Source organism: Eriocheir sinensis, chromosome 53 (genome assembly GCF_024679095.1).
Source record: "Eriocheir sinensis breed Jianghai 21 chromosome 53, ASM2467909v1, whole genome shotgun sequence".
Lineage (NCBI taxonomy): Eukaryota > Metazoa > Arthropoda > Malacostraca > Decapoda > Varunidae > Eriocheir > Eriocheir sinensis.
Genome location: NC_066561.1, coordinates 9,007,828 through 9,020,715, shown reverse-complemented (window position 1 = coordinate 9,020,715; position 12,888 = coordinate 9,007,828). Strand labels below are relative to the sequence as shown.

The 12,888-nt window shown below is 47.7% G+C and overlaps 2 protein-coding genes across 15 annotated transcripts in view; one reads left to right on the top strand and one right to left on the bottom strand.

Moving 5' to 3' along the window:
- LOC126983331 (titin-like) overlaps positions 1-5,133 on the top strand; it is a 16,472-nt gene extending 11,339 nt beyond the window's left edge. For 13 of the 14 annotated variants that reach the window (XM_050836039.1, XM_050836047.1, XM_050836034.1 and 10 more), the window contains 2 exons: positions 280-558; positions 1,426-5,133. In XM_050836039.1, the coding sequence (XP_050691996.1) occupies positions 280-558; positions 1,426-4,248 (3,102 nt within the window). In that variant the 3' untranslated portion in view covers positions 4,249-5,133. The remainder of the gene's footprint in view (positions 1-279; positions 559-1,425) is intronic. The other variant, XM_050836046.1, reaches the window with a different exon arrangement.
- On the bottom strand, positions 5,130-8,296 carry LOC126983332 (2-amino-1-hydroxyethylphosphonate dioxygenase (glycine-forming)-like). The gene is made up of 4 exons (XM_050836048.1): positions 8,105-8,296; positions 7,020-7,134; positions 6,293-6,403; positions 5,130-5,749 (listed from the first exon to the last, which is right to left on the bottom strand). Exons 1-4 carry the CDS (start codon positions 8,246-8,248, stop codon positions 5,535-5,537), a joined length of 585 nt encoding a protein of 194 aa, XP_050692005.1. The 5' UTR covers positions 8,249-8,296; the 3' UTR covers positions 5,130-5,534.
- Between the last annotated feature and the right edge of the window lie 4,592 nt (positions 8,297-12,888).

Here is a 12,888-nt window from a genome sequence, read left to right as displayed (position 1 = left end):
CCTTCTTAACTCCTTTCCTTCCTCCTTCCTTACCAGACCCTTTCATATCTTTTCCTTCTTTCCTCGCTTCTGTCCTTCCTTCCTTCTTCCCTACCTTCCTTCCTTCTTCCCTACCTTCCTTCCTTCCTTCCTCTTTCCTCCCGTTTCCCCACTCCTCCCATCCTTCCCCATTCCTCTCATTCTTCCTCACCCTTTCCTTCTTCATCCCTCCCATCCTTCCTCATTTTCCCCTTTCCCCCCCTCATTTCTCCCCTCACTCACTCCTTTCCTCCCTCACAGAAGGCCTCCACCCTCCCAGCTCGCGTCAAGGGCTTAAACAGCTACGCCTCTTCCGTGAGTGAGGAGGAGGAAGAGGAGGAGGAGGTGAAGAAAGTGAAGGAGAAGAAGGAGGAGGAGGAGGAAGTGAAGAAGGAGGAGGAGGAGGAGGAGGAACCTGAACTGATCAAGCCTAAGAAGATTCTGAAAGTGCCCATCGGACTGCCCCTGGGGATGGTCAATTTGGGAGAGGTGAAGTTGAAGAAATTGGAGAAGAAAGTCGTGAAGGAAGAGAATTGTAAGGTGGGTAGAGAATAAGCTAGTCACTCGGTCACTCACTCACACTCACTCACTCACTCGCAAACTCACTCAAGAAGGTCGGTGGAAAATAGGTCAGGCGATCACTCACTCACTCACTCAATCAATCAATCAAACACTCTTTCACTCACTCACTCACTCACTCAGCCAGTAAAACATTCAGTAAGTAAGTCTGCCAGTCAGTTAGTCGGCCATTTATTAAGCCAGTTTACCAGTCTCATATAGTTAGTCCGTCAGTTTGCCCCATCAATCAGTCAGTCAGTCAGTCAGTCATTAATCAGCCAGCCAGCCAGCCAGTCAGTCAGTCAGTCAGTCATTAATCAGCCATCCAGCCAGCCAGTCAGTCAGTCAGTCAGTCAGTCATTAATCAGCCATCCAGCCAGCCAGTCAGTCAGTCAGTCAGTCATTAATCAACCATCCAGCCAGCCAGCCAGTCAACACATTAATCAACCAGCCAGCCAGTCAGTCAGTCAGTCAGTCATTAATCAGCCATCCAGCCAGCCAGTCAGTCAGTCAGTCAGTCATTAATCAGCCATCCAGCCAGCCAGTCAGTCAGTCAGTCAGTCAGTCAGTCATTAATCAGCCATCCATCCATCCAGCCAGCCAGTCAGTCAGTCAGTCAGTCATTAATCAACCATCCAGCCAGCCAGTCAGTCAGTCAGTCATTAATCAACCATCCAGCCAGCCAGTCAGTCAGTCAGTCAGTCATTAATCAACCATCCAGCCAGCCAGTCAGTCAGTCAGTCATTAATCAGCCATCCAGCCAGCCAGTCAGTCAGTCAGTCAGTCATTAATCAGCCATCCAGCCAGCCAGTCAGTCAGTCAGTATACATTCTTACATCTCTCTTTCAGACCACCTCCACCGCCGCCACCGCTGCACCCCCCGCCGCCGCCGCCCCCGCCCCCGCCGCCGCCGCCGCCGCCGCCGACGCCACACACAACACGGCACAGGACGACCCACAAGAAACGTCTCCACCCGGCGAACTGTTCGGTGTCGTGCTGAAGAAGACAAGGAAGCCGGAGGAGAAGGAGAAGGAGGCACCCAAGGACACTGCCCCCACCCACCCCATCCCCGCCAAGAGGCCCTCCAAGCAGCCAGTCATTCCTCTTAATAGTGGCAAGCTGCTGGTCGTTCCCACAGCCAAGTCGCCGAAGACATCCCCGGCCACGCAGAAGAGACAAACGTCGGAGAGGAGGAAGTCTCCGTCCCCAAGTCTTCCCATCTCCAAGAGCGTCCAGGCCCTCACAAAGTCCGCCGAGGAGGTGAAGGAGACGCAGGTTAATGTCGCCTCCTCTGACCCACCCGCCGCTGCCTCCACGACCTCGGCCGCGGCGGGAAGAGACAAGTCCGGCATCAAGTTGTGTCACGCCCAAACGATGGAGGTCATGTACAACAACGTGGAGGTGATGGAGGAGGCCGAGGAGGTGGTGGAGGTGAAGGCCGCGAAGAGGGAGGAGGAGGAGACTGAGAAACAAGACGTGGCGAAGGTGGTGGGCGTGGGTGTGGAGAGCCAGAGGAAGGGTGAGGAGGCTGAGGTACAGGAGGCAGGAAAAGATGCACAAGAGGAGAAAGAGATCAGAGAAGATGCTGAGGTGGAGGGAGATGAGCCGTATCACGAGGAAGATGAGGAAGCGGCCGCAAAAACCCGTCCTCAAGATCCCATTGTGGGTGCCGAGGACGAGGATGCTGTGCGTGGTGCGAGCAAGGGGACACAGGAACAGTTGGATAAAGAGCTTCAGGACATGAGGGACAAGAAGACGGTGAGCGAGGCCCCTGCAGAGGACCAGTCGCGTGAGGACAACAGTGAGGGAGCATCCTCGCCTCCCCCTGAAGCCCCGAGCGTCCCCTCGCCCCTCACCCCCCCGGCCTCTCCCGCTTCCAGCCAGGCCTCGGCAGCCTCAGGCAGGTCCTCACCACCTTCCTCTCCAGCTGCTCCCCCTTCTAAATCTTCCTCTTCCTCCACAAAGTCGTCCCTTTCCTCCCCGAAGTCGATCCCTTCCTCCCTGAAGTCGTCACTCCTGAAGAAGGAGGAGGAGGAGGAGGAGAAGGGAAGTGTGGAGGCGTGGCCTTTGGAGGTGGGCCGCCCCCGCGCCGACACCGGCGAGAGCACCGCCTCGTCCACCGCCGAGGGCGGCGAGAAGAAGCCCGGCAAGCTGCGTCGCCTGAAGAAGAAGCTGAAGAGCAGCGCCTCGTTTAAAAAGGAAAAGGAGGAGCCCGCCAGCCCGAAGGAGCCCAGGAAGCGGCGGGGCAGCAACTCCCTCACCGCGCTGCTGGCGGGGAAGAAGAAAGGAGGCAAGAAGCACGCCGAGGAGCCGCAGCCTCACGCCTCGCAGGGAGGGGCCACGAGTCACACGGTCACCGCGGCGCCTCACCAGACGGTCATGGCCTCGTCTGAGCCACCTCCCACTGAGGCTCCGCTGCCTCCTGACCAGGGACTTCCGAGGGTGAATTTGCCGGAAGCTCATCCCAACCCTCCTCAGAGGGCAGAGGACAGCGCCTTGGCTCAGATGGACAGCGCATTGGCTCAGATGGACAGCGTCTTGGCCCAGATGGACAGATCCTTGGGCGGCCAGCCGAGTGTTGTGGACCCCGCGGCCCCGTGCCTGATGTCATCCCCTGGCGGCGAGGCGTCTCCCGACACACACAGCCACTTATCCGTCGACACGGGCAGCGACCAGCCGCCCTCTATCCCAAAGAAGACGCGCATGCGCGCCAAGTCCCCCAACCATGACGTGCCGAAGAGCAACAGACCCGTGACCAACATTCAATTGGTGGGCATGGACCACGAAGACGAGCCCAGCCAGACCGTGGACGGCTACATAACCGAGGAGCAGATCGAAGCGCTGCTCATGGCCAAGGAGAACGAAAATAAGCGGAAGCAGTCCAAGGGCCGCACACAGATGCTGCTGTCGGTGCCGGACGCGGAGAAGGGCGCGTCCCTGCCCGCCGCCACATCGTCCCCCTCCACCGAGGAATGGGGACCCAGGCGGCCCGCCTTCAACTCCTTCAGCAGCATCGAGAGTGAAGAATCGATGCCCGCCACTAACTTCCTCGGCACGCACCGGGGCTCCAGCAGCTCAGGCAGCCTGCGGGGCGGCAGGAGGTCCCTGGAGGCTGACGGCGATGAGCACACGTCCCTCACGGCGTCAGAGAGCGGCGAGTCCTTAAGCCCGGAGGCGGAAAGCCCCATGGAGCACCAGTGGCGGGCCCCGCGGCCCACCGACGCCATCACAGCCAAAAACCGCCTGAGTCTCACCTCCCCGGAGTTCACCGTCCAGGAGGAAGAGGGGCTCAGCTCCCCAGAGACCGCCAAGGCCAGGCCGCCGTGCTCAGGCGACGACGACAAAGACAAGAGAAAACAGGAAAACGACGACGATAAAGTCGAGGCAGGCCCCGAGGCAGAGGCAAAGGAAGAGGAAGAGGCAGACAGCGAAGCCGAGCAGGAGAACTTTTTTCCCGTGGTGGGCGGCGACGTGCAGCTGAGGCACCCTCCGGCCCACCTGGCGGCGGCCCTCGACCTGCACAAAGGCGAACTGCGCACGTCCGGCATCGTGAGTCTGAAGGAGTACCTGAAGACGCAGGAGGAGGACCTGGACAAGGTGAAGTCTGGCATCAGCCGCCTGGGTCACAGCGCCGCCGTGGAGAAGCTGAAGCAGGCAAGCAACGAGCAGTGACGACCCGCCCCGCCCCGCCCCACCTAAGGCACTCGCCGGAGTAAGACAGAGTACACTACAATCAGACAGAGGGAGCTGGAGAACGTTGGGGAAAGCCTTTGTACTGTAGTGGCTTAAGAACAGCAAAGACGAGGAAAATGGTACATGTAAAAATGGCATAAGAGGAAAATGTGAATATAAATCACAATAAAATACTTGTTTGTGAACCAAAAAAAATTGTGAGAAATTGAAAAATGGAGTGTCATGGCAAATATGTAATTTGTTTCACTAAAACCAGTGTAGTCATAAATATGTAGACAATTCAAGCTAACACGGATTATGAAGAACTAGAATTTATAAGCTAATGTTGATTTTTATCGTGCGCTGCTCTCCACCAAGACCTCCAGCTCAAGACTCCTTGGCCCGACCCGACCCGACCCGACCCGTCCCGACCCGCCGCGCAGCCCTCATCAGCGCCGCGGAGGGCCGTGAGGAGGGAGAGAAGCCTCTGAGTGCCGGGGAGGGCTGGGGAGGAAGAGGGGGGCACAGGGATGCAGTGGTAGTTGCAAGTTTTCTCGAAAAATCTTTTTATTGGCATAAAGTTTGTCTTCGCGAGAAGAATGAGATAAAAACATGTGCATCGAAAAACGAACCACTTCTGAACTGAAATGTACAAGACTGTTTCAACTTTGCCTCAGCGCCTGCTCAGGGACGCGCCTCCAACAGATCCTTGACAGAGTGCCAAGGCGGGAAGAACTCCTCCTAGGCCCTCCTCCCCCTCCCTCCACCTGTGTGTGAGGCGAGGCACCGGACCCCTCGCCACCCTCACGCCCCGCCCACACTGGCTGGCTGACTAACTCTAGCACAAGACAGTATTAATATATGACTAATAAAACACTAAGTAGTTGTTTCCTTTTTGTATATTGTACTCTCCATCAGTGTAACATGCATGCTTCAGTGTTAGTCGTGTTTCCTGTATATTATAGTTCGCTTAACCTACGTATCGTGCATGCTTCAGTGTTCCTAGTTTGTCTTGGTTGTGTTTCTTGTAAACTGAACGCTCCATGCATGCCTCAGTGTGTTCATTGTGCCCTCTTTATAAACCTGCATGGAATTATAATGCCTCTTTTCTTGCATGCCTACATCCTCTCATCTGGCCTCTCATTCTTTTCTTTTGTTCGGAGCATTGTTTTTTTTTATAGTTTTTCCCCTTGAGCTGCCTCCCTGCTGTAAAATTAGAATGCAGCTTCGTGGATGGGCATGGTATTGATAGCCTACTATGCATCCCACGTTCGTACTAGTTTCCATCACTTCTTCGCCGCCTCCTTCAGGTAGGCCAGACACAGAGCCTCGAACTCCTCCAGGGCGGGTGTCTGCGCCATGGGGTCTTTGGCTGCCTCGTCCCAGCCACGCATGCGCACGGCGGCCTTGAAGTGGGGACTGGTTTTAAAGGCCGCGACCTCGCCCTCCATCATGGGTCCTCCCTGGTGTGTCAGGGTCATCTTGCTGGCGTCAGAGAGGCCTGTCAGGGAAGGGTAAAGGAGGTGAGGGAGGGGGCGGCGACAGAAGTGAGATAGATGCAAGGAATAGTCATGCATCACGGCAGCCACTATAAATAAAATTCGCTTGCGCCACTAACGGGCTGGGGTCGCCCAAGAGACCACCCCTCAAGAACCTACGGGCGCTATTTTATTTATTTTTATTTTTTATTTTTTTTTACAGCAGAGGAGTCAGCCACCTCTTTTGATTCTTTTTTAGGAGCAGCGAGTAGCGGGCTTTTTTAAATTATTGTTTCCTTTTTTTGTGCCCTTGAGCTGCCTCCTTTGTTGTAAAAAAAAAAGGGCATAGAAAAAGGTAACAAATGTGAATAAAAGCCCGCTACTCACTGCTCCTTTAGGCATCAACCCCCCCTGAAAATGGTCGTATGTGTGTGATGAACCATGAACAGAACTCGTTAATGGCTCGTAAGATAGGTCACTGGCTTTACCTTCCGGGCTGCTCCTCAGATACACATTCATCCTGCTTTCATTTTATCCCCCTCCCTTCCCTCCCCCCTACGCCTTACCTTGATAGTATTCGTGGTCCGTGGCCACAAGGAACCTCTTCGCCTCCACGTGGTTCCTCACAAAGCTCGTAACCTCCTCAGGGAAGCCGAGGCCCTTCAGGTACTCCTCGCCTGGGAAGGGAAGCTGAGGGTTAAGATCGGTGTTGTCAGACGCTTCCACCCTCACATCATCTGCTTCCAAAGGCCGAAAACGAGATTAGTCGGGTTCTAATGAGTGTTTTTATTAGGTTCATGGCGCAGAAGAAGAGTCAGACTACCAGAAGAATCATAAAACTACCCTTGGAAATGCTCAAAACTCCTACGAAATCCTTGTTGAATATGTGTACTTGGGGTCCCGAAATCCTAAAGAACATGGCGATAAGGAAGGAAGAGGGAGTGAATGGTCCCCTGACTCTCCCTTATGGCCCATTTATGACCTCTTACTGAAGCATGGAAGGAGACGGAAAGGCCCATTTACTAATCACAATAATTCATATAACTTCGTAAGGAAACAAGGAAGCAGCAGACTGAGAATGGCCCTTAATCTCCTCATGAGCCCACCTGTGACCTGAGGAGCAGACACAATGACCCCCTTATGCATGCCTTATCAGCCCACTTATGGACAGAGGACGGCCCTTCAACTTGGCTTAACACTTATAGTCACTCCATTTATAATCTAAAGAGGCAGAAAATTACTCTCTTCTCCCTAACAACCCCCCCATAACCTTTCCCAGCCCCAACAACCTACCTACAACCTCGTGCCGCGGCGTGCCGAGCGTGGTCCCCTTGGTCATCATGGGCGCCAGGTTGTCCCGTTGACCCACCAGGTGACCCACGTCGTGCAGCAGCGCCCCAAGCACCACCTGGCGAGGCACATTTATTGTATTTATGCCTGGCGTGCAACGAGGCGCAGGGCAGGGCAAAAACTGCATACCAATGGGTGAATAATCAGTATTTGCTTGTGCTGACCTCATTTTGCGGGGCAGTACAGTGCAGATGCAAGCCCGCGTCAATCTGTACAACGCTGCCTGACCACTGTCCTGCACGCGGGCGGCACAAGAATGGTCAGGTCAGTGTTGCCAGACCCTCGTACTCAGCCTATTACAGTTATCGATTTCCACCCCCAAAACTGTCTCGTGCACTCCAATAGCTAGCTTCATTTATAGCTGTCGTTGAAATGGTTAGTTATTCGCGGGTTCCTTTTTCTTTTTGCAGTAGTTGTTGGTCAGACATCGAAAAATACGATGCTCTGAGTACGATAATCTGGCAGTGCTGGGTCAGGTGTGGGTCTGGGTGTCCACCGAGCATCTTGAACAGGTGGTACCGCTTCAAGGGTGATGTGCGACATGCCATGAAAGGAAATAAGGAAGAAAATATATATGCTCAGACTACAGATTTTGTCCACTCAATACGGCGAGTGTACTGATGAAGGAAGACTGTCTCATTCACACCTCAGAGGACTACACACCGCCTCAACGTGCGCCTCACCCCGCTGCTGCCCGCCCCGCGTGTCCATGTGGGAAAATACGATACTAAGACATGCGTTTTATCAAGTTATACCACCATGCATCTTTCCAGCACGTTGAAACATTCCTTCTCTCACAATTTTAATTATGTGTCGCTTTCCAGTGCGTTGAAACTTAGATTTTGTCACAGAATGAATTGCGAATCGCTTTCCAACATTTAAAAACAGGCATTTATCGCGAAGTATATCCCGTGCCGCTCTCTAATAATTATTGGTAGGAATGTGCGCAATGATTCTTACCAGTCAGATGTTCCCAGTCCACTTTGGTACCACAGCAACGAACTTCACCATAATAAACCTGAGCTCACCTGAGGAGGCCAGCCTTCCTTCTGGGCGAGGTGGGCGGCCTGCAGAGCGTGCTGGGCCTGCGTCACCTGCTCGCCAATATATGAACCCTCGCCGAACTGTTTATAGAGGGAGAAGACCTCTCGCACGGCCGCCTCCGCCTGCATCTCGTGTGTGTGTGTGTGTGTGTGTGAGAGAGAGAGAGAGAGTAGTAGTTGTAGTAGTAGAAGTAGTAGTAGTAGTATAGCTGATTAGTGGGTCGGTTTCAAGATATGAGATAATACCCTCGAAGAAGTTCAAGGCTTAGTCTAAAAGAGAGAGAGAGAGAGAGAGAGAGAGAGAGAGAGAGAGAGAGAGAGAGAGAGAGAGAGAGTTGAGAAATTCGATAAGAGTGGCCTTGTACACAGAAAACGTGAGACTGCGGTACTTTAAGTGTACTCCAAGTAATCAATCTCTCTCTATCCATCGATCTCCATACTTCTACCTATTTACCTATTAATGGATCTCTCTCGCCTACAGTTCTCGTCATCAGGAAAGAATTCGTCCTTCGTCGTCTCCATCATCATCGTCAGCAGCAGCACGCAGGTCATCAGGTCGTCCTCACCAGCTGTCAGGGCCAAGAATGAACAGACAGACCACCAGGTAAGAACATTTGCCTACCTGCTGATGTCTATGGCCCAGGGAAGGGGGGAGGAAGGGAAAGAAAGGGGGAGGGAATAGGGAAGGGGAATGGAAGGGTGGAGGAGAAGGGAAAGAAGGAAGGGAAGGATGGAGAGGGAAAAGGAAAGTTTGATAGGGGAAGAAGCAGGAAGGGCAGAAAAAGGAGAAGGGGAAAGGGAGGGGAGAAGGAAGTGGAGGAAAAGGAAGGAAAGGAGGGAGCGGGGAGACGGGAAGGGAAGGAGAGGGGGCGAAGTCGTATCACTTTCTAATTGCATTTATCTGTCATCACATTTTATCTTGGAAGAGAGAGTGCAGGGGGAGCGATATTTTCCCTCTTAACGGGCTGTCTTCGGACAAGGGCCCGTTCCCCTAGTGATACTAGGAGTAAATCTTTAACAACATAACAAAAAAATGTGTAAGTGGTGGTTTGTGCGAGACCTTTGGGGCTGAAATCGTTACAACAGACGAGTGATTCAGCAAGGAAATTGTATGAGGGACCCATGCAATGGTGCTCTTTTATTGTATGGTGTGGCGGGCACACTGAAGTAAATTGAAAAATATATATTGTAGTCATGTTGATTGGAGTAAATTAACCATCAACTTCCCTTTTTTCGATTACCATATATTTTGAAAATATACTTAAAACTAAAGGATGACAGTACCAATCATTTTTAAATAATGTTGTTACTTTACTTGTCTATATTAAAAATAAACTGCTTATAATGATTTTCTGTAACGGATATTAGTTCGTCGCTCAATGTTGAAATGATCTTGGAAAATTTCACAAATTTTGGAAGCCTGTTCGCAGGCTCTTAACATGCATTAGAAAGTTCGCTGCGAATATTGCCCCGGCGAGGGAGGGTGAGCCTGCCGGGCGTGGCGGGGCGGGGCGGGGCTGTGGCGGGCCTCCGCCACTCTCGTAATTCTGTTCAAGTTGATGGAAGTAATCTTACGATGTAATGAAGTCCGATGGAAGAGTAGCGAAAGACATTATAGTTGTAGTGTTGCATGCGAGAGTTTTGATCAGTGATATGCCGATATAATGGGTATCGATATTTATTTGTAGTATCGGCAAGGAGAAAACATGGCCGATACTTTTCTGGCATATTTATTATGTGAATCAAGACTCTTAACCTGAATTTTCAAGACCACGCAATTATAGTTATTCCCACATTCCTTCATTTCTAATTTTAAAATACTAGTAATTTTATGCTTACATACTCTAGGAGAAATGTAATCAACATGAAGAGTATCGGTATCGGCCATTTGCTAGTATGGGTATCGGCATCGTCCAGCACCGTGGTATCGGCACGTCACTCAAAACCTTCCTTAGTTTCGAGGCTGAAAACAGCGATGCTACAGTCGTTTGCAACAGTCACGAAATGCATGAGGGTCCCATAAAAACGTTTTCTTATATCAACAGTTAAGTTGCATAAACTAGACTAAGTACAAGTAAATGTAAATAATATTCAGGTTTATTCAAATAAAACAAAACCCAACTTCTTTTTAAAGATTACCAAATATATTTGAAATATAATGACAAGTATTTGAAAAGATGTTAATTATTCCTTACCAAAATTTTTACTTTTGTGTATGTATAGTAAAATCTACAATGTAGAAAAACTTTTTTTCTAATAATAAATACTAATTATCTGTCGAATACACAAGTTTATTGGGAGTCTGAAGATTTCCCGCCAGTAATACTAAAACTTAATTTTTTGAAATCTTGTTAAATAAAACATGAGTGAATAATTGCGTACTTCATTTATAGGTAACGTGAGGCGGTAGAAGTAGATGATTCCCGAGTATAATATACACCAAAATTGACACTTCCTTTTAGGAGGTCTTGTGTTAGTGGGATTTAATAGTCTTAGGCCTGTTTCACACCATGCGGCGCCTCCATAATGGCTTAAGTGTGTGTGTGTGTGTGTGTGTGTGTGTGTGTGTGTGTCAGCCTTGGGTCCAAGCACACGTACTCGTACTAAAGTACATAATGTCATGCCCTTGTACTCGTGCTCGGGGTCAAAAGATCTCGTACTCGACAGTTTTACGAGTTCTTTCGAGTAGGCTACATTTGAGTACACCAAAAACTGCAAGCAAGTGGCTGGTGTGGTGTTTGACGACTTGCCTGGTTGGAGATGAGGTCAGATTAAGGGACTAACAAAGGTGTGTCCTAAGTTTGGACCTTCGGGAGGCCAGGTGGTCTTGGCCCTGAGGACAAGGGCCCGTTTCCCCAAGTGATACTAGGGGATAAATATTTAAAAAAAAAATCTCCAAAACTTATGGTAACCGCATTTTACGTGATTCATAAGTTTTTAGTCATTTTTGTGTTTATAATCTCGTTCTGACCTCTCCTCGGGGCCAGCGACGTGGCCTCGGTGGGGCGGGGCGGGGCGCCTCCACTCACTCGTAATTATGTTCATGAAAATTATTGAAATTATCTATCGCCAGATAAAGACGCAATGCAAAGGTAATGAAAAACTTGTGTAAGTGGTGGTCTGTGGAAGAGTTTTGGGGCCGAAATCGTTACAACAGACGAGTGATTCAGCAAGGAAATTGTATGAGGGACCCATGCAATGGTGCTCTTCTAGTATGTGTTGTGGCGGGCACACTGAAGTAAATTGAAAAATATGTTGTAATCATGCTATGGGAGTAAATTAACCATATATATATATATATATATATATATATATATATATATATATATATATATATATATATATATATATATATATATATATATATATATATATATATATATATATATTACAACAAAGGAGACAGCTCAACGGCACACAAAATAACTAACTAATCTATCCTTCGTTCCTTTTATTTTCTAGTTATTTTTTTATTAACTTGTATGCCCGTCTTTTTGGTGCTATTCTTATTCTAATCTATAACTAAGTAATCTATTCTTCTTTCCTTATTTTCGAGGTATTTCTTTTATTAACTTCTATGCCTGTCTTTTTTAGTGCTTCTCTTATTCCAATTTATAATTAACTAATCTATTTTTCTTTCCTTATATTTTTCTAGTTATTTCTTATTATTAACTTCTACGCTCGTCTTTTTGGTGCTTCTCTTATTCCAATCTATAATTAACTAATCTATTCTTTCCTTATTTTTCCGGATATTTCTTTTTATTAATTCGTATGCTCGTCTTTTGGGTACTTTTCTTATTCCAATCAATAACTAACTAATCTATTCTTTCCTTATATTTTCTTGTTATTTCTTTTCATTAACTTCTATGCTCGTCTTTTTGTGTTCTTTTCTTATTCCAATTTATAACTAACTTGTCTATTTCTCGTTCCTTATATTTTGTAGCTATTTCTTTTTATTAACTTCTATGCTTGGCTTTTTTGGTGCTTTTCTTATTATTTATAACTAACTTATCTATTCTTCTTTCCATATTTTTCTATTTACTTCTTTTCATTAACTTCTATGCTCGTCTTTTTAGTATTTTTCTTATTCCAATTTATAACTAACTAATCTATTTTTCTTTCCTTATATTTTCTAGTTATTTCTTTTAATTAACTTCTATGCCTGTATTTTTGGTTCTTTTCTAACTCCAATCTATAACTTACTAATTTATTCCTCGTCCCACATTTTTCTTCTTATTTCTTTTTATTAACTTATATGCCTGTCTTTTTGGTAATTTTCTTATTCCAATTTATAACTAACTAATGTATTCTTCGTTTCTTATTTTTCCAGGTATTTCTTTTCATTAACTTGTATGCTTGTCTTTTTTGTGCTTTTCTTATTCCAATCTGTAACTAACTAACGTATTCTGTGTTCCTTATTTTTCTTCATATTTCTTTTTATTAACTTCTATGTGTGTCTTTTTAGTGTTTTTCTTATTCCAATTTGTAACTTACTAATCTATTCTTCTTTCCTTATTTTTGCAGGTATTTCTTTTTATTAACTTCTATGCTCGTCTTTTTTGGTACTTTTCTTATTCCAATCTATAAGTAACTAATCTATATTTCTTTCTTTATATTTTTCTAGTTATTTCTTATTATTAACTTATATGCTTGTCTTTTTTGGTTCTTTTCTTATTCCAATCAATAACTAACTAATCTGTTCTTTCCTTATTTTCCCAGGTATTTCTTTTCATTAACTTCTATGCTCATCTTTTTGGTTTCTTTTCTTA